The sequence below is a fragment of the Emys orbicularis genome, chromosome 1 (genome assembly GCF_028017835.1).
Source record: "Emys orbicularis isolate rEmyOrb1 chromosome 1, rEmyOrb1.hap1, whole genome shotgun sequence".
Classification (NCBI taxonomy): domain Eukaryota; kingdom Metazoa; phylum Chordata; order Testudines; family Emydidae; genus Emys; species Emys orbicularis.
This window is the reverse complement of record NC_088683.1, coordinates 23306489-23334307: the sequence shown is the minus strand read 5'-3', so window position 1 is coordinate 23334307 and position 27819 is coordinate 23306489. Positions and strand designations below refer to the sequence as shown.

At 42.7% G+C, this 27819-nt stretch overlaps 1 protein-coding gene across 4 annotated transcripts in view; it reads right to left on the bottom strand.

Annotated features, from left to right (window-relative positions):
• CACNA2D1 (calcium voltage-gated channel auxiliary subunit alpha2delta 1) overlaps positions 1–27819 on the bottom strand; it is a 677013-nt gene that overhangs the window by 574388 nt on the left and 74806 nt on the right. For all 4 annotated transcript variants that reach the window (XM_065420204.1, XM_065420229.1, XM_065420221.1 and 1 more), the window contains exon 2: positions 14028–14109. In XM_065420204.1, the coding sequence (XP_065276276.1) occupies positions 14028–14109 (82 nt within the window). The remainder of the gene's footprint in view (positions 1–14027; positions 14110–27819) is intronic.

Here is a 27819-nt window from a genome sequence, read left to right as displayed (position 1 = left end):
AAGAGAGAGCCCACTCATAACTGATACATTCACCAATGCTCAGGCAGATAGTGGGAGCTTGATCCTGCAAGTGCTGAGCAATCTGGCCTGATCCAGCAAAGCACTTAAGCATCTGTGTCTCTCTAAGCACATGAGTAGTCCCAAAGTCACGAGACTATTCATAGGCTTACAGTTAAGCAGGGGCTCAAGGGCCACTTTGCAGGATTGAGACCTTGCCCAGCTTTATCCTTGTCTACCCAGGTACTCAGCCTGGAAGTGTGTAAGGGCAAGAAATTATTTCCATGATCTCGATTTCATATGTATCTAATATCTCAAAATAGACATTCAATTCTTCACCTACCACACAACAAAAATAAGAGGGGGGGAGGGGATGTTCCTTTCAATAAAAAAAATGATCTTTCAAAATATCTCATTGGATGTCATCCCGATAACAATAAACAATACTGTAATAGTCAACATGTACATAGCACTTTTCATCTTCTAGTCAACTTCGCACTTGTATGAATACACCTCTACCCCGATATAACGCTGCCCTCGGAAGCCAAAAAAAAAATCTTACTGCGTTATAGGTGAAACCGCGTTATATCGAACTTGCTTTGGTCCGCCAGAGTGCGCAGCCCCGCCCCCCCGGAGCGCTGCTTTACCGCGTTATATCCGAATTCATGTTATATTGGGTCATGTTATATTGGGGTAGATGTACCTTGCGAGCAAGGATCTTACAAAATTAAGCCATATAGTCTCCCTGAGAGTTATGTATTGTCCCTGTTTCACAAATGTAAAAACTGAAGTCCAGAAAGGTTCAGTGGCTTCTCCAGCATAAAACAGTAAATTTGGTGGCAGAGTCAAGAAGAGAACCCAGGAGTCCATACTCCTCAACCCATGCTGATAATAGATGCTCACAACTATATGTGGGAGTATATCAGGATCAGGACAATAGAAAACTTGAGCACCCCTAGAAAAGTACTTCAATAATCCTTCACTACTGACATATTTTGGCCAAAGAACATTTATTTATTTCATTTAAACACAGTGATACACAGGGCAATACCTATCACCAAGCTGAAGCCCCATGCCTACCCTCTACATGGGGGCGAATTTGACTCACAGAAAACTAGATTCCCTTTCTGGCATCTGACTGACCACTACATTCAGAAAGGTTTCAGAGTAGCAGCCGTGTTAGTCTGTATCAGCAAAAAGAACAAGGAGTACTTGTGGCACCTTAAAGACTAACAAATTTATTTGAACATTGGAACAAGGAAATCCATCCCCTGCTGCCATGAGAGCAAGCTGAAAGCAAGTGTCATAGGAAGCTGGAATAGGATGGTTTGCCACTTATACTTGCAGGCATGACTAAAAACAACAAAAAAACCTCCATATGCCAGGAATAGTAATATGCTCAATAATTTCCCAGCTCATCATGTAGAAATAATTGAAAGTATGGTAATGCTGAGTCGCCCCTTCCCCTTGAGTCTGAATGAACTTTGTTAATGCAGCCACCTATGCTTAGACTCTTATAACCGACTTCACATGCTTGAAGAAGGAGCACTTCAAAAAGCCGTTTATTGCTAAGGGAGCTGAGGGAGAGTAGCATGTGCAAGTTATAAAAGAGGCATCCAGTGTTTTGACAATCCCTTAATTTCCATTCGGATCATAAGGATAACATGCAGATGTGTCTTCAAATTTCCCAGCCTGCATTTCTAAAAGTGATTTCATTTCACTGACATCAGTTAGCAACATGTAATCTCGACAGAACTTAATTTGGAGGATGCTCTTCATAATTCTCACTCCTTTGGTATTTGGTTTCACATAAAAAACTATATAGCAGTGGCAGGGATGTCTCTTTGGAGCACAATATTGTTAAAACACTGCTTTCATGTTTTGGAGACCACTATTTACCCTATCCCATCTTGTCTATTGTCTCAAACGCTACCCATTGGGCTCTGTAATTCACCTCAGTGAATGCGTGAAATGCCTATTTTTGGTGCCTGTGTTCATTGCCCAACTGCAAAAATCCCTTAATAATCATGCTCATCAATGATAAGGCTTTACATGTTTAAAAGAGCCATGCAAACCTCATCCACTTAACCTCCACAACAGCCTTGGGGTAGCTAAGTATTATCCCCTTTTTTACAGATGAATTAAGAGACACAGACTGTGAGTGGCATAAGTCCACAAAACAGGTTGGTGATACATCCAGGATTAGGACTCAAGAGATCTTGAGTGCCAGCCCTAAATTATATCGGCTCAACCACACTGACTCTCCAGTAATGAGCCCTGCTGTATTATTACTCCTGAGGGAATTCTGTGTCACTGCACATGCACAGAATTCATGTCTCCCACAGATTTCTTTGCTTCCTCACAGAAAAATGACTTCTGATGGGGAAGCAAAGGGAAGTGCGGGCGCCTTGTTTTGGGTACCCGGAGCAGCTGGCAGAGAGGTAAATCACTGCAGGCGGGGGGACGGGGAAGAGGTGCTGGGGACGCCCTGGCTGGTGGCTCCTACCCTGCGCCAGGTTCTGCTGCTAGTCCCAGCTGGGCTGCGGGGTGGGAGAGAACAGAATTTCCTCTTTCCCTGCAAGGAGCAGCCCGGGCCAGGTCAGAAACCTCCCCCGGCTGCAGGAAGCTCCGCACCCCCACACACTTCCTGCCCCTGTCTCTCCTCAGCAATGGGGGGAGGGGTCACTGTACGGGCAGCTGCTCCTCCATTCACCCAACCCCCATGCATCCAGACCCCCCCCATATACATACCCTCCTGTCAAGCCACACCGCCCATACCCAGAACCCCCCCGCCGAGCCCTCCTCCCCCCGCATCCAGACCCCCATCCCTCCACCTAGACAATCCCCCACACTTGAACCCCCAGCCTTATGAGCCCCACCCCCCAGCACCCGGACCACTCCGACGACTCCCTGTACCTGGCCCCCCACCCCACTGAGCCCCAACCAGTTGCACCCACACCCCCACACCAGCACCTCCACTCCCGCTGCTGAGTCCCCCACACCCAGCCCCATTCCCCCCCACACCCAGACCCCCGCCGCTGAGCTGCAACTCTCTTCATCTCGACCCCCCTGCAAAGTTCCATTCCCCCTGCACCCGGAACCCCACAATGAGCCCATGTGCATCCAGATCCCCTCACATATCCCACTAAGCCACCCACACCCAGACTGCCCAACACTGAACCCTGTTACCCCACACCTGGATGCCCCAACACTAAGCCCCTCCACACTTGGATCCTGCTGGGCTGAGCCTGACTGCCCCACACCTGGATCGGGGGCCAGGGCTGGGAATGCGTGTGAGACTCTGCCCCTTCTCACTTGCTATCTTGGTGTGCCTGGTGCGGAGGGGCAGGGGTGTGTTTCTGGGGCAGGCCTAGCCCTTATACTATGTCAGGGTCGGGTACAGTCTCACCGAGTCTGTGTCTGCGAGTGTGGGTGGGGAGGGGGTTCAGAGTAATCTCTCTCCTCCGTGAAGCCAGTGGCCTGTGCTCCCCCCTGCCATGCGGAAGCCTACATATTTATTTATTGACAAATAAAATATGCAAATAAAATATATCCTTCCCATAATTTCTCCAAATCAATCATTTCCATCCCTAATATTATTTTCCCCCTATGAGCAAATGATTTTTACTTAAAAAATATCTGAACCAAAATAAAATGCAAAGGCAGAAAACATCAACTGGTAATGTTCACAATAATACATATGGGTAAGGATAAAGAACAGAACTGGTTGAAAATAAATGGAAATTTCAAATAATTTTTGAGGTTGAAATTTGGAATTTTGGTCTTTTTTAAAAAAAAGACAAAATTTTAAAGAAAAACATCCTCGCATTTTTGACCAGCTCTAATAAAGAACAAGTTTATCTTTCTCTGCGACTCCTGGGACTGTAATAACAGCATGTCTCATGAATATCATGCATGACTCACTATTGCTACTATTCATCAAAAGGGAAACATTCAGAAACTAGTTCTCCTTGGAACAGTATCTCTAAACTGAGGTTACATGGTGTAAAATGTTATTTGTTGCCACTGCAGTTTAGGGTACAGCTCCTGTGTATTCCTCATGTCAAAACTTCTAACACACAACCACATTTTTACTTTGATATTTATGTAACATATGCTCCTTGTCAATCAGTTTGAAATGGACAAGCTAGTGCATTGCTCCGGGTCAACTTGCCCACTCTGAGAACTTGATTTCTGAGTTTTGCAAGGGTCCCTCCTTTTCTTTCTATCTCCTTCTGCTAGAGGTATATTAGCAACTAATGTGGGTAATTAGAAGCAGACTTGTCACAGTTTATTAAATTATAAAAAGTGTCAATTAGCTTAGTCATGGGCCTTTGCTGTGAAAGGTCTATTTAAAATGGAAGCTATACACACATTTAAAAAACAGTAACTATTTGTGTACTTAGCTCTACAATTCAAACCATTCTCCACTCACTCCTGAGCAATGTGGCACTGGTTCTCCAGGACTAACACACGTGGGTTTGCACCTTTCTGAATAAACTCTTTTTTGCTCCCATTGAAGAAAATGACCGAAGACAATGTGATCACCTGAGAAACAGGCCCCTTATTTTGGTACTTTATTATGGATTTAGGAGCCTATCTATAGACACTCAATTTTTAATATATATTTCTCAGGAAGCTTAAAAATACACTTGCTCACTAGGGCCTGCATATCATTTACACTAGGGTTGATTTACACTGAGTTCTTAAAGTGAACAGCAATTACCCTTATACCATGTTAACACCACCTGTACGCTGCCAGAGCAGTTTAAAGACGCCTTGGTGTAAATAAGAATCTTTTTTCTTTTTTTAAGGCCAACAACTAGGGTTACCACCTTTGAAATGCCCGGCAAAACCCCGGCACCACTCCCACAAGGCAAGACTGCCTTAACCCCAACCACAAGGCAATTCCGCAACCGCGCCTTCAGCAGCCACTCTAACTAGAGAGGTAACATACATATAAGATTGATAACATCGCACCTCTCCTCACTCTCACGTGACTCAAACCCTCTCTCACACATTCGTGCGGTGCACTTACATGTTGGTGGGAAGACAGCTGCTGTATTTTCAACAGTTTTGATCTATCACTTAAACTGCGGAATTGGGAACACTGCAGCATCTTTAGCTGGACACAGAAACTTTTAACATTTGATATCACAGTGTATTGTGATGATAATGCAAATCTTTAGACCCACATAAAAAAAAAACCAGCAGATTAAATTATTTTTCTGGCAACTGGCAAATCCATTTTAAAAAAAAAGCCACAGCGGTCAAATACCGGTCAGGGGTAACCCTACCTACAACAATTGCACTGTTTAATGTAACACAACGGTAGAGGACATGATGTTTCTAAAACTGGACTGGCCCTTTATTAAGAGAACTATTTACAGAGGTGCTGTAACTGCAGCAAACATTCAAGCCATATGCACACAGACTGACTTACTGATGCCTCCTCCAAACTCTCCCCTCCTGCAACCTGTGGTCCTCCCCTCCAAGTGCCAACGAGGTTGCTACATGTGCAACATCTTGTAACTCTAGATCATCCTGCATGTTGTGCTTCACTATGAGTTCTTTCCCATTGTTCTTTTAGTAAGAAACATGTACTGAATCAGAAACTGGACAGTATCAGGATGTGACATTGGTAATACAACCCACAGTGCTCTTTTCAAATGGGAAACTGAACAGGCAAAAAGTGATCATGTTTGTGTCCTTTATTTCTTGTGTATGATGTATAAAAATGGCTCAATGTTTTTTTTTTTCCAAATAAGGTTTCCTTGCTTGTTTTTTAAATTAGAGATATCAGACCAGAACCTCAGCTGGTATAAATCGATGTTACTCTGATTGACTTCAGTGCAGCTACTCTGAACAGCAGTTGAGAATTTGGCCTATCAACTCAAGACTTCCCCTCCTTGCTGAGGCAACCTTTGGAGGACTGGAACTGAGATGAGGACACCACAGTTGGTAGAAAATCTGTGTTGGCACTTTCCCAGTTCTCATGCTAAGCCCCCTAATTAATGTCTGGGAAAACTGCACTGAAAAATGCAGATTAAAAACTATTTTTGGAAAACCACTTTGAAGCCATTCCCATACAGCATACATAAGCAGCAAAGGGCACAATGATGAAGTACAAAAGGAAGCATACATACTAAGCACAGTCCATCTTAAGGGTAATAATAACTGTAGTTAATTGCTAGTCGTGTTATTGCTTATTCCTACAGCTAATCAATAATTCATAACAAACTGTTTAGAGGGAGGATGATTTGTGGTTAAAGCACTGGACTGGGACTCAGGAGATCCAGGATCTATTCTTGGCTCTGTCACAGACTTCCTACGTGACCTTGGGCAAGTCAATCTCTTTGTGCTCAAGTTCCCCATCCATAAAATAAGGATAATAGTGGTTCCTTTCCCTACACACACACACACACATTATGGCTGTCTTGTCTATTTAGATTGTACTCTCTTCTGAGCAGGGTTTTCACTATCTGTATGCACAGCACCTAGCATAACGGGGACTCAACCTTGTCTGGCAGCTATAGGTGCTATTGCGATACAAATTAATAATAATATTCAATCCATTTCTGTTGGCCAATTGTCCACAAGCAGCAACAATTTTCTCAAATGTATTCACTATTCAAAGTTATTCACCAAATCATTTCTATGCATTATTCTGGGTCTTTTATAAGTCTTAGAATGTTCATAAGCAGTTTATTGCAAGTATTTAATATTAAGCTGCAGCACAAAGAATCATGGGAAATGCCCCCAGAAGTCCTAGTGACACAAATGGGTGAGTGTAGCACTGGGAAGGACGCAGTAACTGCCACTGAACTCAGCGGGTGTCCTTCCACTGACTTTAGTGGGAGGTGGATCAGGCCCTAAAATTATTAAAAATCTATTATATGTGCTAGCGGTGATTTTCAAACTCTTATCGCTTGACCAAATCAGAATGGATTTTTCTCTAGAACACAGAGACACTTATCCTTCCTAAAGCCTATTTCCTGGCCAATTTACAGCTATCAACCCCCGTCCTCCGCGCACGCACTCCGGCACTACAGCTGCTCACAAAATGTCATGACTATTATTTTATAATAGAAACTGTGTATTCTTTTTTAAATCTCATCATTCTCACCTCCAAAAAAAGAAAAGAAAAAAAAAAAAAAAGAAGACAACTATTTTCCTCTCAAAGTTTAACTAAAGTGTGGAGCAGGGGTCGGCAACGTTGGCACACGGCTCGCCAGGGTAAGCACCCTGGCGGGCCGGGCCAGTTTTATTTACCTGCTGACACGGCAGGTTCGGCCGATCGCGGCCCCCACTGGCCGCGGTTCGCCGTCCCGGGCCAATGGGGGCGGCGAGAAGCGGCGTGGGCGAGCGATGTGCTGGCCGCGGCTTCTCGCCGCCCCCATTGGCCCGGGACGGCGAACCGCGGCCAGTGGGGGCCGTGATCGGCCGAACCTGCCGCGTCAGCAGGTAAATAAAACTGGCCCGGCCCACCAGGGTGCTTACCCTGGCGAGCCGCGTGCCAACGTTGCCAACCCCTGGTATGGAGACTAGAGGGCTGACTTAAAGCCCTTTGAAGTCAACAGAAGTTTTTCCATTGACTTAAGCAGGCTTTGGGTCAGACAATAGCCCTGGAAATTTAGCCTAAAAGCTGCATGTTTCAAAAAGCTATGAGCAATGGAAAGCAGGTTCTTTGAATAAAAGTGCTAGTCGACCCTAACTGCAGAATTCACAAGCGCTTTATCTTTAATATATGTTAATCTCTCATACAGCAAGACTGGGGTTGTGATACATGAAGGGAGGGGGAGTAGCTCCCTTTAATGGACACCCAGCCAGCCAGTTAGCTGTAAAATCCCTCTTGGTTCTCTGCTTGCTTTACCTGTAAAGGGGTAACAAGCCCACAGGTAAAAGAAAAGGAGTGGGCACCTGACCAAAAGAGCCAATGGGAAGGTAGAACTTTTTAAAATTGGTAAAGAAACTTTCCTTTTGTCTGTTGTTCTCTGGGCTGCCAGGACGGAGCAGGAATGCTGTATAAGGCTTGAACCAGGTATGAAAATTCATTTTCTATACCTAGAAGAAATTATTTGGATAGGGATTGTTTAGTTAGACACAATCAGGTTTATTTTTTATTTTGGCTTGTGGGTCTCCTTTGTGCTAACCCCTGATGCTTTTGTTTGCTTGTAACCTTTAAGCCGAACACCCCAAAAAGCTAGTTTGGGTGCTTAATTTTTGGAATGGTTTCTTTTAAGATCTAGCAAAAAACCTAAGTTCCAGATGTAATTTTTTCCTTTTCGTTTTTAATAAAATTTACCTTTTTTAAGAACAGGATTGGATTTTTGGTGTCCTAAGAGGTTTGTGCTTGTTGTTTGATTAGCTGGTAGCCACAGCTAATTTCCTTTCTCAGCTCTTCCCTGGAGGGGGGGGCGTGAAAGGGCTTGAGGGTACTCCACAGGGAGGAATTCCCAAGTGCTCCTTCCTGGGTTCAAAGGGTTGAGGTTTTTTTGCATTTGGGTGGTGGCAGCATTTACCAAGCCAAGGCCAGAGAAAAGCTGTAACCTTGGGAGTGTAATACAAGCCTGGGGTGGCCAGTATTAATTTTTAAAATCCTTGTGGGCCCCCACCTTCTGCACTTGGAGTGACAGAGTGGGGATTCAGCCTCGACAGGGGTTCATTTCAGAAGAGATGCAATTAAGCACTAATGGAGTCTCATTTTAAAAATCAGAAAGTGACAAGGATACTTGTAAATAAGAGAAAAGAGAGAGATTCCATAGGTCACTCCTTACAGGGTCTTACATTCCCACTTATAAAGAAAGGCAATTAAAATCTGTGGATACAGAAAAAAAAACATACAGCAGTATAGATCTGTCATGAATGATATTAATATGAAGTGGTATTTTACATGGAAACATACTGCATTAATGCTTCTTATTCTGGAATCATACACACGCACACAAGGCAGTCGGCATACCCACTGAAACAGCACTTTGATTTCTATTAAGTGTGCTATACATTTTGGCTTTCAAAAGGGATTAGATACTACGTTCAGAGTTTAACATTTCCTTCAGTTTTCATGTAATTGTGGTATATTCTAGGCAGGACTGATAGCACTGTATCAACAGTAAGATTGCCCAACATTTCCCATTATAAGAACCTGTTTTCAACTGGTTCAAGTGTGGCCAAGTTATATGCATTTGGGCTGAAATTTTCCATTCCTGGTGTCTGCCTCAGGCTGATTTTTTTTTTCTTTTTTAAATTTCAGGCAAAAGGGTTCAGTAATTTCCAAGAAAAATATAGATAAATATGTTGTTTGCCCATGTTAAAATATTCTAGACACTTTTTCTTTTAAAAGCTCTAGCACCTCCATGCTTTGGAGCAGGGACTTGAAATTTGGCAGGGGGCAACCTTTGTTTCACAGATGTGCCTTTTATTGTCCCTTGGAAACTCCATCCTAATTTGTCCAAACTCTAATCCTTGAAGAACTGCAGATCAAACATGCTCAGTAGAGGGTTCTTAGATTTTAGCAGTTCTGTCAAAGATTCTCTGTGCACTGGGCATGTTCCAAGCCACAGCTGAACAGGGTTTTGTCTGCAATTGCAGTTCAGGGCTGCTATGGGCTGTTCTTAGTCCAGGCATCTAAGCAGAGAGACTGTCTCTCCTACGCTCCCCATGATCCCCCATCTGCCAGTAGGCCCAGGCTGCATGGAGAAGGAATCCATCTGAGTCTCATGCAGAGGGGATAAAATCCAGACCAGAGGGGAGGGAAAGGAACACATTGGGACAAGAAGCTTGGGGGTGGGGAACTAGGACTGTGAATTAAGGGGAGAGGGGAGACTGTGGTGGGTTGGGAAAAGACACTGGGAGAAGGATGGGAAATGCCGCAGACTGAAATCAGATGAGGAGTCAGGCAGCAGACTCAGAACGGCTGGCTACGGAGACTAGGACCAATACGTAAGGGGGAGGAGGTGATGAAGGAGAGGAGAGAGATCTGGCTGGAAGCCAGGATGAGGGGAGAGAACTGAGAGGGGACACTGAGATTGGACAAAAAGCCTGGAAGGAAGATTGGGACTGGGAACATGGGAGCAAGGAGGGGCATGACTGGAGGCCAGGGTGAGGGAGAGAGAGATTGGAAGAGAAGCAGGAGAGGACAACTTGGACTGGCTGGGTAAGGAGATGGGGGTTTGGAGGAGGGATGAACTAGGAATGGCTACACAAGAAAACTGGGAGTTGGGGGCAGACTAATAAGGGGATCAGAAGTCCACAGTGATGAAACTGGAACTACCTGAGCAAGAAAACCAGGATTGGGATGAGTAGCCTGAGGAGTGGAGACTGGGACTGGGTAGGTGAGAAGTATGGAACTGGGACAAGGAGGCCGGGATGGGTAAGAGACAGGACTGGGACAAGTCTGAGGGGATGGGGCAGAATGTGTCACACTTGGGGCACATGCACAGAAGAGTCTATACCTGCTAGAGCACACTCCCTCCAACAGAATGGAACCTATAATTTCTGAGTCTCACCATGCTCTGCTGTGAAAATCTCTGAAACCACTGGCAAAGGATCTCATCCCCCCTTGGAGTTGGTTTACATAGAGGATAACAATCCACTGTTGCTAATCAGTTACTCCATTAGCTCATGTGTAGGAGGTGTATGCAGTGGGTCTAAGGGTTACTTTCCTGTTGATGAACCATGTAAGAGTGTCAATATGATCCCACATAATGGTATTTCAGGGTGTGGTTTTTTCCAGTTTCCTTTTTAAAAAAACCTAGGAAATTACACATGAAAACAAGATTAAAATAATATTATTAAGGCTGCAAAGTTAAGCACTAAAAAATTAGGAATTCCAAATTAAGGATGCCTGTGCAACCTTAATTCGGCTGCTGGGGGCATTAGGATACAGCCTCTAACTCTCACACACTATTTTTCCATAGGACCCTTGCCTCAGTCAGTGCACAGAATGGACAGTGTTCACTTAATGAGGAGATTTTTTTCACCTCATTGTTCAGTGTGTGCCTTCTTTACTGCAAAACCATCTAAATCCTCCTCTGATAACTGAGTTATTAGTTTCCTTATGAATTTTCTATGGTGCTGGTCACTATAGCATCTGAGTGCTTCACAAATATTAATGAAATCATTTTCACACTACGCTTGTGAGATGAGTTGGGGGCATTATCCCTATTTTATAGATGGGGCAATGAGGCCCAGGAAGATTAAGGTCAAAAGTGTTCACTAATTTTAGGTTCCAAATTTCAGCGGCCTAAGAACTCCTTTTTTAGAGCTCTTACCATTATATGGCATTTTATATGATCAAAGCACATGTCCCATTGACTTCAGTCATAGCTGAGAGTGTTCAGCACTCCTGCAAATTAGATCCCAGAGTCTCAACTCAGGTACCCAGAAAATACAGAACACACTAAATTTGGTATAAGTGACTTGCCCAACGTCACATAAGAACTCTATGGCAAAGACAGGGACAGAATTTAATTCCCCGGGATAGTATTCAACTGCTTTAACCATGAGACCATCCTTTCTCTTCCTGCATTCTCCTGTCTCATGCACTATACACCTTCCAAATTCTGCTACAAATGATGCAGGGACCTTCAAACAACTGTCCCCTTCCCTGCATAACCTTGATTCATATTCAGAGCATGTCTATTCTGTGAACCAACTGGGGCAGAGGTCCAATGGAAAAAATAGTGTGTAACCAAGAAATTAAAGACTGTATCACAGTTCATATGCACAAGGGGGCTGAATTAAGGTTGCACAGGAAACCTTAATTCTGGCATTTCCTAATTTTTGAGTGCTTGACTTCGCAACCTTAATAATGTTATTTTAACTTATTTTTGTGTGTGCGATAGCATGTACAGTAACATGGATACCTCTTCTCCATAATAAAAATAAGAAGAACATCATAAGAACGGCTGTACCGGGTCAGACCAAAGGTCCATCTAGCCCAGTATCTTGTCTACCGACAGTGGCCAATGCCAGGTGCCCCAGAGGGAGTGGACCAACAGGCAATGATCAAGTGATCTCTCTCCTGCCATCCATCTCCATCCTCTGACAAACAGAGGCTAGGGACACCATTCCTTACCCATCCTGGCTAATAGCCATTAATGGACTTAACCATCATGAATTTATCCAGTTCTCTTTTAAATGCTGTTATAGTCCTAGCCTTCACAACCTCAACAGGTAAGGAGTTCCACAAGTTGACTGTGCGCTGCGTGAAGAAGAACTTCCTTGTATTTGTTTTAAATCTGCTGCCTATTAATTTCATTTGTGACCCCTAGTTCTTGTATTATGGGAGTAAGTAAATAACTTTTCCTTATCGACTTTCTCCACATCACTCATGATTTTATATACCTCTATCATATCCCCCCTTAGTCTCCTCTTTTCCAAGCTGAAAAGTCCTAGCCTCTTTAATCTCGCCTCATATGGGACCTGTTCCAAACCCCTAATCATTTTAGTTGCCCTTTTCTGAACCTTTTCTAGTGCCAGTATATCTTTTTTTAGATGAGGAGACCACATCTGTACGCAGTATTCGAGATGTGGGCGTACCATCGATTTATATAAGGGCAATAATATATTCTCAGTCTTATTCTCTATCCCCTTTTTAATGATCCCTAACATTCTGTTTGCTTTTTTGACCACCTCTGCACACTGCGCGGACATCTTCAGAGAACTATCCACAATGACTCCAAGATCTTTTTCCTGACTTGTTGTAGCTAAATTAGCCCCCATCATATTGTATGTATAGTTGGGGTTATTTTTTCCAATGTGCATTACTTTACATTTATCCACATTAAATTTCATTTGCCATTTTGTTGCCCAATCACTTAGTTTTGTGAGATCTTTTTGAAGTTCATCACAGTCTGCTTTGGTCTTAACTATCTTGAGCAGTTTAGTATCATCTGCAAACTTTGCCACCTCACTGTTTACCCCTTTCTCCAGATCATTTATAAATAAGTTGAATAGGATTGGTCCGAGGACTGACCCTTGGGGAACACCACTAGTTACCCCTCTCCATTCTGAGAATTTACCATTAATTCCTACCCTTTGTTCCCGGTCTTTTAACCAGTTCTCAATCCATGAAAGGACCTTCCCTTTTATCCCATGACAACTTACTTTACTTAAGAGCCTTTGGTGAGGGACCTTGTCAAAGGCTTTCTGGAAATCTAAGTACACTATGTCCACTGGATCCCCCTTGTCCACATGTTTGTTGACCCCTTCAAAGAACTCTAATAGATTAGTAAGACATGATTTCCCTTTACAGAAACCATGTTGACTATTGCTCAACAGTTTATGTTTTTCTATGTGTCTGACAATTTTATTCTTAACTATTGTTTCGACTAATTTGCCCGGTACCGACGTTAGATTTACCGGTCTGTAATTGCCGGGATCACCTCTAGAGCCCTTTTTAAATATTGGCGTTACATTAGCTAACTTCCAGTCATTGGGTACAGAAGCCGATTTAAAGGACAGGTTACAAACCTTAGTTAATAGTTCCACAACTTCACATTTGAGTTCTTTCATAATAATTTGTTCCTTCTGTAAAATATACTCTGGATTAAAGTAGTATAGCTAAAGAACATTAGATAATTATCATTCTCCTCCACAGAAATCTAGGCTACAAAGACTTCTTCAATTCAGAGAATTTATATGTCAGAAAACTGGTCTTCTCTTTCAAAAGAGAGCTTTCCATGAACTTTCCTTGAAGAGTTGCTTCCTGGATACCATATTGGACAAATATACAATGTAAAAGGAGCTGTGCTATTGTGTGTGGGTGTTGTAACAATCATAAACCTTATGCCTGGTACTGCAAAGCTGATTAAATATTAGCTTCAATATAAAGAGAGTGAATTAATGGATGTCTCCATTATTCATTTCCTTCTAAGTAAACAGTAGAGAAAAGGGATACTATAGGCTTTCATTCCAAAAGAAATCATTGTGAGGATGGGATGAATTCGTTGTTTCCCCTATATGACGAGCACCATCCATTTTTGACTGTTCTAGTTGTCACAGAGGCTCTACCCATTTAGACTCACCTTGGCAAGCTCGTCCACCCCACTTGCGCTTCTTGCCAACGTTACAAGATCGACTTGCATTTTATCCACCCATGACTTTATTCTACAGAAATAAAAAGAAGAGAGAAAGAGATGTCCCATCAGATCAATGGCAAATAGTTATGATGATCACAAACACAAATGCAGGCTGACAGATTATCCTCCAGGAGGCAGATTGATGCCGAAGTCCCCTCGATATTGCTGTGAATCTGCTTTAGACATTCATTCTCTCTCTCTCTCTCTTTCATAGAAGCTGTCTGCTTTGCAAAGGCCCAACATGGTGAGGAAGCTGTATACAATGACCTATCATCAAAAAAAGGGCAAAAAGTCAGGACACATGAAAATAGTTGTTTAAAGGGCACAAGAGTCTTGCCCTTGATTGTTGAAAAAGTAACCTGTGTGCCCTTTTGGAATATGCCACCAATACTGAGACATACGTTAATGTGAATCTCTTTTGTTAGCTCAAATCTAGCCTGGTCTTACACCAATCGATTTTGTTACTATCTGTAGACTGCATGGTGGTCCCCGCGTATCCTAGACAAGAGTTCCTGTCACAAAACCCATCACCACAATTAGCACTAGCTGACAGCTGCAGCAGAGAGGTTAGAGACTAAATGGTATAGAGACTGACTAGCCTCCCACTTGTATTTTGATTCTAAGTCTTCAAGTGTCAGGTGAACTTTTCTGCAGTTGTATCTCTCATAAGGTTGTCTATAGTGATCAGACCACCTGTTGGCTGAACAATCAAGCATACTGTCAGCACTTATTATTACTATCTATGGTACGGTCCCCATTACCCTAGTATATGAGCACATTCTAATCTTTAAATGTATTTATCCTCACAAAACCCCTGTGACTTCAGAAAAGCAGACTTTGACTCCCTCAGGGAACTGATGGGCAAAACCACCTGGGAGGCTAATATGAGGGGGAAAGGAGTCCAGAAGACTGGCTGTATTTTAAAGAAGCCTTATTGAGGTCACAGGAACAAACCATCCCGATGTGCAGAAAGAATAGCAAATATGGCAGACGACCAGCTTGGCTTAACAGAGAAATCTTCGGGGAGCTTAAACACAAAAAGGAAGCTTACAAGAAGTGGAAACTTGGACAAATGACTAGTGAGGAGTATAAAAATATTGCTTGAGCATGAAGGGGTGTAATCAGAAAGACCAAAGCACAATTGAAGTTACAGCTAGCAAGGGATGTGAAGGGTAACAAGAAGGGTTTCTACAGGTATGTTAGCAACAAGAAGATCAGGGAAAGTGTGGGACCCTTACTGAATGGGGAGGCAACTTAGTGACACATGATGTGGAAAAAGCTGAAGTACTCAATGCTTTTTTTGCCTCGGTCTTCACAGATAAGGTCAGCTCCCAGACTGCTGCACTGGACAGCACAGTATGGGGAGGAGGTGAGCAGCCCTCTGTGGCAAAAGAACAGTTTAAGGACTATTTAGAAAAGCTGGACATACACAAGTCCATGGGGCCGGATGCAGTGCATCCGAGGGTGCTTAGGGAGTTGGCTGATGTGATTGGAAAAAGGCAAATATAGTGCCCATATTTTAAAAAGGGAAGAAGGAGAATCCAGGGAACTACAGACCGGTCAGCCTCACCTCAGTCCCTGGAAAAATCATGGAGCAAATCCTAAAGGAATCAATTTTGAAGCACTTGGAAGAGAGGAAGGTGATCAGGAACAGTCAACATGGATTCACCAAGGGCAAGTCATGCCTGACCAACCTGATTGCCTTCTATGATGACATAACTGGCTCTGTGGATATGGGGAAAGCGGAGGACGTGATATACCTTGACTTTAGGAAAGCTTTTGATACCATCTCCCACAGTATTCTTGCCAGCAAATTAAATAAATATGGATTAAATGAATGGACTATAAGGTGGATAGAAAGCTGGCTAGATTGTCAGGCTCAACGGGTAGTGATCAATGGGTCAATGTCTAGTTGGCAGCTGGCATCAAGTGGAGTTCCCGAGGGGTCAGTCCTGCGGCTGGTTTTGTTCAATATCTTCATTAAGTTTGCGGATGACACTAAGCTGGGGGGTGAGGTAGATATGCTGGAGGGTAGGGATAGGGTCCAGAGTGACCTAGACAAATTGGAGGATTGGGTCAAAAGAAATCTGATGAGGTTCAACAAGGACAACTGCAGAGTCCTGCACTTAGGATGGAAGAATCCCATGCACTGCTACAGGTTGGGGACCGACTGGCTAAGCAGCAGTTCTGCAGAAAAGGACCTGGGGATTACAGTGGATGAGAAGCTGGATATGAGTCAGCAGTGTGCCCTTGGGCTATTAGTAGGATCATTGCCAGCAGATCGAGGGAAGTGATTATTCCCTTCTATTCGGCACTGGTGAGGCCATATCTGGAGTATTGTGTCCAGTTTTGGGCCCCCCACTACAGAAAGGATGTGAACAAATTGGAGAGAGTCCAGCGGAGGTCAACGAAAATGATTAGTGGGCTGGAAGCACATGACTTATGAGGAGAGGCTGAGGGAACTGGGCTTATTTAGTCTGCAGAAAAGAGTAGTAATTGGGGATTTGACAGCAGCCTTCAACTACCTGAAGGGGGTTCCAAAGAGGATGGAACTAGGCTGTTCTCAGTGGTGGCAGATAACAGAACAAGAAGTAATGGTCTCAAGTTGCAGTGGGGGGCGGGAGGAGGAGTGTAGGTTGGATATTAGGAAACACTATTTCACTAGGAGGGTGGTGAAGCACTGGAATGGGTTACCTAAGGAGGTGGTGGCATCTCCATCCTTAGAAGTTTTTAAGGCCCGGCTTGACAAAGCCCTGGCTGGGATGATTTAGTTGGGGTTCGTCCTGCTTTGAGCAGGGGGTTGGACTAGATGACCTCCTGAGGTCTCTTCCAACCCTAATCTTCTATGATTCAATGATTCAAAGTTTGAGTGTCACCGTTCCCCACTTTTAGGTGCCTAGAAAGTCACAGGAACAACACTGTGATCCACAAAGCTGAGTTATGTGTGCTGGCTCCCTATCCAATGAATGGGGACAGAGTCACCTTAGAATGTGATCCAGGATGGAGTAGCAGGGACCACAAAACAGCCCTTCACTCTCCTGCCTGGTTGTCAGAATGGATTTCACCTCCCCAGTTGCTATGCAGAACCCAAACACAGGCACGAGGCAGCTAGTGGGGATTTGACCTAGAGAGATTCTCTCAGCCTTGGTCACAACAGCAGATGCAGAGTAACAACACTGTTGGATGGCTTTGATTCAGCTGAAGCTTCAGCTCTGATCACTAAACAGGAGCTAAGCCAGAAGAGAGGTAAATCACTCTGCACAGCAGCTGCACACAGTGCATATGCTTTGGATTTCACTTCAATGCCGTGTGAACAAGGTTGAGCTCCTAAGAATATAGATTGCAGTCCTTTATCGAACTGGCGCAAGGTCATTTGCTCTCCATGTAAGCCAGGGCATTTGTCCCTGTAAGGAGAGCTTTTTGTTTCAAATAGGTAGCACCGACAGGTAGGAGAATGCAGCAGTTAAAGTTCCAGAATCGTTGGGGATTATTGTCATTGTACTATTATGAACCGCAATTCAATTGAGGTGCATGAATAGGCTGTCTCATTTAGATTATATTTTATTTTATTATAAACCCTCTCTGTCCATAAGCCATCACCCACACCTGTAACACTACTATCACATCCTGGGGTGCAATCTGGGATGAGGAGCTGTATCACCTCTTACCCTGTAAACCTTATGTGCATTAAAAGCTTTGTTACTGTAACTCCCTGCCTGGGATGTTCACAGTCAGCGACTAGCATGCCCTGAGTGGTTGTGTATAACTGCAGCCTTAGTCCAGCAACTCTGAACTCAGCAGCCTGCCAGCAATACACCAGTCACATTCACTGTTTTCTACCAACTTTGGTTAGCACTTTGAGGGTGACCTCAACACAACCCTAACCCTGAATTTTCCCAAAGCCACATGCTCTGCAAAGTCCAGCCACCTCCTGGACCATTTAGAGAGATATTAAGGTTCATTTGCTCCTTTAAAGAGCCAAAAGCATATTACAGCTTATTAAGGGCTTGTCTACACTTACTAGAGGATTGACAGTGTGGTAATTGATGCATCAGCAGTCGATTTAATAGGTCTAATGAAGACCCACTAAATCGACCGCCGATCGCTGTCCCGTTAACTCCTGTACTCCACCTGATCAAGAAGAGCAAGGGGAGTCGACAGGAAAGCATCTCCCATCGACGTCACGTAGTGTAGACCCTGCAGTAAGTAGATCTAAGCTATGTCGATTTGAGTTACGCTATTCACGTAACTCAAATTGCATAGCTTAGATCCACTTTCCCCTTTAATGTAGACAAGGCTAACTTAACTGGGGTAAATACACTCTTCCTTTCAAGCAGAGCACTGAGTTGGGTTATAGTAAAAATAAAACAAGTTTATTAACAAAAGGACAGAGTTAAGTGACACCAAGCAGGAGGAATAAAGTTAGAAAGGGCTACAAACACACAAAAAAGCAAAAATGCGCTTTCTAATGGCTAAGACCTTACTCAATCAGCTACAATCTTTGTTCAAGGTCATTTCCTTATCAATCTTCCATTCCCAGAGACTTCAACCCCCCTGATTGATGGACCCATCTTTCTCGGCTTGCAAGAGCTGACCCCTTGCTTGTGTGTCTCACGATGAATGCCAAAGATGGCTTCTGTCCTTGCTTATTTCTTCCAAAGTTCAATGACCTTGTTCCAAGACGCAGAATGACCTCATGCTGTTCTTCTCTTCCTGAGGGCTTCCCATCCCCCTCCTTAGTTCCATGTAAATAGGGCTTCCATTGTTTTTGGTCAAACCTTGTTTAATTTAGTTGGAAACAGGTAGATAGGTTCCCTCCCAGACAGTAGGGAATGCAACTGTTTCTCCCGGTGTTTGGTCACAGACTTTAAAGTATAGTATCATTAAGCACCCATATTTCCTCATATAGTGTTAACTGCAACATTTCACTAGGATATTAATCACCACTATATCATTGGCAGAAAAGACCTGACTAGATACACTTTTATAATACAGTAATATTGTATACACACAGTTGATTCAATTGCTTATCACTGGTCTATAATGACAAGGAGGTTCAGCCAGTAAACCTTTGCAATCTATTCTTATTCATAGATTCATAGATTCTAGGACTGGAAGGGACCTCGAGAGGTCATCGAGTCCAGTCCCCTGCCCGCATGGCAGGACCAAATACTGTCTAGACCATCCCTGATAGACATTTATCTAACCTACTCTTAAATATCTCCAGAGATGGAGATTCCACAACCTCCCTAGGCAATTTATTCCAGTGTTTAACCACCCTGACAGTTAGGAACTTTTTCCTCATGTCCAACCTAAACCTCCCTTGCTGCAGTTTAAGCCCATTGCTTCTTGTTCTATCCTCAGAGGCTAAGGTGAACAAGTTTTCTCCCTCCTCCTTATGACACCCTTTTAGAAACCTGAAAACTGCTACCATGTCCCCTCTCAGTCTTCTCTTTTCCAAACTAAACAAACCCAATTCTTTCAGCCTTCCTTCATAGGTCATGTTCTCAAGACCTTTAATCATTCTTGTTGCTCTTCTCTGGACCCTTTCCAATTTCTCCACATCTTTCTTGAAATGCAGTGCCCAGAACTGGACACAATACTCCAGCTGAGGCCTAACCAGAGCAGAGTAGAGCGGAAGAATGACTTCTCGTGTCTTGCTCACAACACACCTGTTAATACATCCCAGAATCACGTTTGCTTTTTTTGCAACAGCATCACACTGTTGACTCATATTTAGCTTGTGGTCCACTATAACTCCTAGATCCCTTTCTGCCGTACTCCTTCCTAGACAGTCTCTTCCCATTCTGTATGTGTGAAACTGATTTTTTCTTCCTAATTGGAGCACTTTGCATTTGTCTTTGTTAAACTTCATCCTGTTTAACTCAGACCATTTCTCCAATTTGTCCAGATCATTTTGAATTATGACCCTATCCTCCAAAGCAGTTGCAATCCCTCCCAGTTTGGTATCATCCGCAAACTTAATAAGCGTACTTTCTATGCCAATATCTAAGTCGTTAATGAAGATATTGAACAGAGCCGGTCCCAAAACAGACCCCTGCGGAACCCCACTCGTTATGCCTTTCCAGCAGGATTGGGAACCATTAATAACAACTCTCTGAGTATGGTTATCCAGCCAGTTATGCACCCACCTTATAGTAGCCCCATCTAAATTGTATTTGCCTAGTTTGTCGATAAGAATATCATGCGAGACCGTATCAAATGCCTTACTAAAGTCTAGGTATACCACATCCACAGCTTCTCCCTTATCCACAAGACTCGTTATCCTATCGAAGAAAGCTATCAGATTGGTTTGACATGATTTGTTCTTTACAAATCCATGCTGGCTGTTCCCTATCACCTTACCACCTTCCAAGTGTTTGCAGATGATTTCCTTAATTACTTGCTCCATTATCTTCCCTGGCACAGAAGTTAAACTAACTGATCTGTAGTTTCCTGGGTTGTTTTTATTTCCCTTTTTATAGATGGGCACTATATTTGCCCTTTTCCAGTCTTCTGGAATCTCTCCCGTCTCCCATGATTTTCCAAAGATAATAGCTAGAGGCTCAGATACCTCTTCTATTAGCTCCTTGAGTATTCTAGGATGCATTTCATCAGGCCCTGGTGACTTGCAGGCATCTAACTTTTCTAAGTGATTTTTAACTTGTTCTTTTTTTATTTTATCTGCTAAACCTACCCCCTTCCCATTAGCATTCACTATGTTAGGCATTCCTTCAGACTTCTCGGTGAAGACCGAAACAAAGAAGTCATTAAGCATCTCTGCCATTTCCAAGTTTCCTGTTACTGTTTCTCCCTCTTCACTAAGCAGTGGGCCTACTCTGTCTTTGGTCTTCCTCTTGCTTCTAATGTATTGATAAAAAGTCTTCTTGTTTCCCTTTATTCCCGTAGCTAGTTTGAGCTCATTTTGTGCCTTTGCCTTTCTAATCTTGCCCCTGCATTCCTGTGTTGTTTGCCTATATTCATCCTTTGTAATCTGTCCTAGTTTCCATTTTTTATATGACTCCTTTTTATTTTTTAGATCATGCAAGATCTCGTGGTTAAGCCAAGGTGGTCTTTTGCCACATTTTCTATCTTTCCTAACCAGCGTAATAGCTTGCTTTTGGGCCCTTAATAGTGTCCCTTTGAAAAACTGCCAACTCTCCTCAGTTGTTTTTCCCCTCAGTCTTGATTCCCATGGGACCTTACCTATCAGCTCTCTGAGCTTACCAAAATCCACCTTCCTGAAATCCATTGTCTCTATTTTGCTGTTCTCCCTTCTACCCTTCCTTAGAATTGCAAACTCTATGATTTCATGATCACTTTCACCCAAGCGGCCTTCTACTTTCAAATTCTCAACGAGTTCCTCCCTATTTGTTAAAATCAAGTCTAGAACAGCTTCCCCCCTAGTAGCTTTTTCAACCTTCTGAAATAAGAAGTTGTCTGCAATGCAGTCCAAGAATTTGTTGGATAGTCTGTGCCCCGCTGTGTTATTTTCCCAACATATATCCGGATAGTTGAAGTCCCCCATCACCACCAAATCTTGGGCTTTGGATGATTTTGTTAGTTGTTTAAAAAAAGCCTCATCCACCTCTTCCACCTGGTTAGGTGGCCTGTAGTAGACTCCTAGCATGACATCACCCTTGTTTTTTACCCCTTTTAGCCTAACCCAGAGACTCTCAACCCTTCCATCTCCTATGTCCATCTCTACCTCAGTCCAAGTGTGTACATTTTTAATATATAAGGTAACACCTCCTCCCTTTTTCCCCTGTCTATCCTTCCTGAGCAAGCTGTATCCATCCACATCAACATTCCAATCATGTGTATTATCCCACCAAGTTTCAGTGATGCCAACAATGTCATAGTTGTATTTATTTATTAGCACTTCCAGTTCTTCCTGCTTATTACCCATACTTCTCGCATTTGTATATAGGCATCTAAGATACTGGTTTGATCTTTCCTCCCAGTTTTGTCCTGACCCTCCTTAGAAAAGTAAAACCCAGACCAAGCGTCTCTCCTGCTGGGCTGTAGACACCATGTTGTCTCCACCCCTCCTTGTTAGCTTGATAGTTTTGTTTAACTTATATGCAAATGGACCTTCACTGTCTGCCTGACAACTAGGCTGGTCAGAAAAGCAAATGCACATACCTTTATCTAAGGCAGACTGTGCTTACACATTGCTTGCCAAACACATTTTAAGTATATTATTCTAGGCTATGTCCAGAACTCAGGGAGCTACATATCCATATCCATATCCCATACATCCATCATGCAAGAATATTAATAATCCTACATGCCACCTTATAAATTGAGATTATGACCACAGTGTGTTAGGTGTGGTGAGTATGTCAGGCCTGACAAGAGCTGCCGACACAGCACTGAACCACAAATGGGCCTCTGTGTCACAACTCCACTACAATAGTCTGGGCTGTCTGTATTCAACAGCGACACAAAACAGTGTGAATTAGTGAAATACAAAATCTGGCCTTGGTTTGTATCGCATTCTGGCCTCTTTGCACCACTCTGCTGGTGCAAAGGGGCCAGCTTTGCCCAGATCAGAATTCCCCTGGCATGGACCTGGCCCATACACCACCACTCCACCTGGCATCAGTGCAGTGGGATGTGCAACGGTGTCCAATGGGCACCAAGCATCCCCACAGCCAGCAGATGGTCCCTTTGGGAACAATATCAGCGGATGTAATTGCTGCAGCCCCCAGGCAACTCTAATCTACGCCGTGGCCAGCGGCATGGCCAGCACAGATAATTAAGAAATGTTAACAGCCTCCCTGATGGGTTTTCCTCTGCTGCATGAAGCAGAAACTCTATGCAGCAAAGAATCTGGGCTGAGATCTTTAAATCAGGAACCCTCCCCCTTGCAGTGGTGATGGGAAAGGCAATTTCCTATGTTCAGTTAAGAACACAGGCCATCTTTAATTTCTATCGGGTCACCTAACCGATCTCCCTGACAGTGCAGGCTTGGCTCCTCCTACTCCATTTTCTAGAGCTTTGGTTAGTCTACTTTTCAATGGATTTGCCTAAATTTTCCTTGGAAGACTATGCCACCACCTAATCCCACTGGAAATTCTCTTTCTAAATTTCATCCTGTTAATCCTATTTCCCATCCTAATTCCTGTCCCGCTTTTATTTCTAGTCTTCATCATTCATCTAGCTATATATGTGTACCTATGTTTTCCCCTCCCATAGAAAAACCAACAGAAGGGGAAAAAAGTCATCTGAACACACAAAGAACTTCAGTGTATAGCAAACTCATCAGATTCTTCCCTCTAGAGGAAGAGGAGAGAGCATGGATCGCTAACACTGAAGAGCCTAGAGATCCACAGGGAAATCTGGTCCTAACTCCACTGATCTCAGATCACCCGCAAGAAATGCCTGTCCCTAAGAGCATTCATCCCTTGATGGCCACGTCTGCATATTCCTGCAATTAGGAGCCATTGTTGCCTTTGGCTCCCCTTTTATGCCTTTGCGCTTTCATTCTGCTCTCTGTGGTACCTCTCAGGAGGATAGAAATTGTGCTCTCAGCAGTTAAGATCTGCTATTCTGGAAATATTAATGTTGTAAAATGGTTCAATATTAAAAAGAAATTGGCCATTTCTCATATTTGATACGGTCTCTTCCAGATTTGCAGTTATTTTAGATTCAGTTCCAAAACAGATGTGCTGTATCTAATCCAAGAAAGAAATGCCTTTGTTAAAGGGGAAAAAAATAACCCAAGAATGGGTTGCATCTCATTACAGCGCATCCCATCGTGATCCATCAGTTTGGAATGTGACACAAATTATACAGCACAATGCGATGGGAATGTAACAAAGCTTACATTTACAATGCAGCACAATCTAGTGCCGCCAAAATTTGAAGGGGACAGTGTCCACATTTGGATTGGATAGCTGCACTCACTTTCAAAAACAAAAGGTTTGCTTTGAATTTTTGGCAGTAACTATAATACCCAGAGGTTCCCAGTGTGTGCCAAAAGAGGCTTCACTGATAATTCCAGTTTACTAATAATACCTGACATACTCAGGCCTGACATACTCACTTGTTAGGTGTCTCAGTAATAACAGGTCATATTGTGGGGAAAGCCACAGGAGTGTGTGCTGGCGGGAGAAGGGTAGGAATGTTGCATGGAAATCTTAATGAAATTTCTGGAGATTCCCCGACAGCATCTGTCCAGGAAGATGGGGTTTGCTTCCCCTTAGAGCCTGCTACCTACCCAGGTCCCCATGGACCCTGAGGGACTCATAGGAGGCTAGGCAATCCATGGAGAGGCCACGTACCCCTACAGTAGCTCTAGTCCCTAGTACCCCACCCCTCAACTCCATTTGACCCATCTGATAGCCCTGCTATAGAACTCTATAATGCTCCACTATATTCTGTAAAGGGTGGGCAATTTTAAAACAAATGCTAGCATAGAGACAGCAGGTGAAATCTTGGCTCCATTGAAGTCAATGTTCTTGTTCTCTTTCCCCCACATCTCTCCCTTTTTTACACCATTAATTCCTACTCCCCTCACGGGAACACTGCTTTTTCCACTTGCTGTCCCACTTGCGACAATTTGGTACCAGCCTCCCAGCCAACAAATAAGCAGCTGCCTTCAGGGGTAATATTAATGCTCTTCCGTGGATCAGATTCTGAGGGATGGTTTGCTCCCCAGAGATACAGTGTGTGCTTTGCTTTTCCTCTTCGACATCATATCAACAACAGTTCACCCCCATCAGCTCCCTCCTTTGTTCATTCTCATTTTGAGACTCTCACATGGCAAGACAACATGCTGATGATGTGTCTCTGGGCTTATTGATTAATTACATTCTCATTGACTACTGTAATTAATTCAAATATTATTCCAAAGCTTTTCCATATTATTTTCCACGTTTCATTTTTCAGAAGCATCACATATAAATTATTTTAAAGGTCCTGGTTCAAATCTTCTCTGCATTTTACATCAAGTAAACATTTAATCTAGTATTTTCTATTCTAGAAAATTGCTTGTAAATGTGGATTCTTTATGGTGCATTTTGTGTGCCCTGCAGCTGTGATCTACTAAGCCTACCATCTGCTTTAGTGAAAGGGACACCAATTTGAAATCTAGTCACTTAAACACAACAAGAGAGAGTTAGTAGGTAGTAGTATCAGGAACTACAGTTGCCCCTGATATCATCTGCCAATTTCTGTGTGTTTTACCATCACATTTTCCTATTTTTTTTTAAATGTCTCTTCTCCCTTACTGTTGTGTGAAACACCCACACAAACAAAAAAGCTGAAATAGTGACATCCATTATTCAAAGTGTTTTCCAGTGCACAAAATAAAGGAAACTAAAGCAAAAAAAAAAAAACAGAGAATTTTTTTCTCTGATCTATTCTAGTTATAAAAAGATTTTAGGTCTTATTTGTAACAATAATTGATCAAATCAGACAGGATTGATTTTTAAATTGACAATTTCCATTTACCACAGTTGTGCTCTCTGCAGTTAATATTTTTTTAATGGTAATTGTCAGCTACTCAATTAGATCTGAGATGGTACAAAAACCTAGTTTAGTTAAAATTACTTTAACGTGCTTAAACTTTTTTAATTTTGAAGCAAATTACTCCTAAAAAATGAGCATCAATCTCTTTCACGATGGGAAACTGCTGAAATGCAAACTAATGCCCTCCTTAATGTAGAAAAATATGCTCAGTTTTTCTATTAATATTAAATTGTATATTAAATAAAAAGATCCCAGGCCTGCTTCTGATCTCACTTAGGCCCAATCTTGCAACTGGCTCCACACAGTTAGATGGGATAACAATGAAACTAATAAGCTAAAATTAACAAATGACGATCTCCCTCTCCACTCTAGCTTTGTTTAAAATAATTTTGTACCTTCAAATATTGATTTACAGTTTATATCCAGGACAGAATATTGTCTAGACTAGTCACCCTAGATTGTGTGGTTTCTGTGACATGGACTCTCTTGGTATTATTTGTTTCTATAGTGGCTAATACAATAGGAATAATAATTCAGATCCTTCCCCCCACACTAATATTAGAAGTACCACATTGTAAATTACTGTTCTAAAATTCCTACAAAGATTAATGCAATTCTCTCTCATTCCCACAAGCATCTAAGTAACGCCAGCAGTATTTACTTAAATTGTAAAATGTTTATAATTGTGAAAGGTAATCCTCCACCTCACTACCAGCTATAAGTGGCTTGGTTGCATATGGTTTAGATATTCCAAGCTTCTATTAGATGTGGTTTCTGAACTGGACACATTCTCAGTACTAAATCTGCAAGGGAAATTCTGCACAACACTTGTAGACTGTAATCCCAGTCCAAAACGGCAATTTCTATTAAACATATCCAAATGTATCATTATCACATTGTATTTTTCGGGGGAGGGGTAAAAAAGTAATGCGTCAAATTAAAAAGAAAAGAAATGAGAGCTTCTGGGCACTGAAATGCTTGTCTGCTGCTTCTTTTCACTGAAGCCTACGGTGTAATATCTGTCTGATGGTTGCTCATGGTCAGAGTTTATTTAACAATTGGAAAGTTGTCACAGCAAACATGAGGTCTTGTGACTTAAAGAGGCAGCAATCTTTTTTCCTGATAAGGCCAGCAACAGAACCTTGATGCTGAAGAGAGGTTTATTTTTGTTTAGTAGAGCATTAAAGTTGCAATGAGAATTTTTAAAGAGAAAAATCAGAATATATTTAAGCTCAAAAGAGACAGTAATACAGTTGCTCTGAACCCTTGTTTTTGTCATCTCAGGCACTGAGAATTATTGCAGAGTAAAAAATTACTGAGGTTAGATTTCCTTTGAGATGGATTGCAATATGCTATACATTCCACATAGCAAAGATTTCCTCACTTGCATATATGTTGTTCTCAAAGATAAAGACAATAACCAAGAAGAAATGCAGTTTTGCCTAGTGGATTGGGACTCGTGAGTCCTGGGTTCTGTTCTTTGCTCCATCACTGGTTTGCTGGCTGATCGTGGGCAAGTCATTTCCCTGTGCCTCAGTTTCCTCACCTACAAAATGGGAATAATGAGACTTGCCTTCTTTGTTAAAGGGCTTTGAGATCTATGGATGAAAAGATCTACATAAAAAGATTACATATCTATGTTCCACACATATGCAGCTTCTACTGACTTCAATGGGAACCTCATTTGAGTGTTCAAAAGCAGAATGTGGCCTGAAATTTCAAACACGGGGCCACAGCATGCCATGTGTTTAAGCAGACTACCTCAGTAAGTTCAGCGGGATACTCGGCTCAAGGGCTGATGGTAAGATGTGGTCCATAAAGACCAATTTGACAGTCAATACAACAAACACTCTTTCACTATAGCAATTTACAATCCCCAGAGTTACAGGTTTAACCAGGGCCATTTAAACATACGCCTGGTTGAAAATCAGCATCAAAGGTATCTGCCTTGGAGACCCTTCTTTACACAACCCAAATCCATTGTGGGTTTTGGGTTTTTTTTATGTTCAACGTGTGTTTAAAATAAGCTTCACACAGTATTGTGCACCACTAGTTCAGTATGTAAAAAAAAGTAGAGCCCTCGTGGATTTCAAAAATTAAAGAAACGGGGGCAGTTAATTCAGACAGTGTTACATCTGTTTTGTCACTGACGTCAATGGGAGCAGAATCAGGCCCTATCATGGCTTTGAGACTATATGCACTGAGGTAAGGCCCAATCCTCCTGTGTTTCGCTCTGATGTTATGAGCAGACAGCTATGCT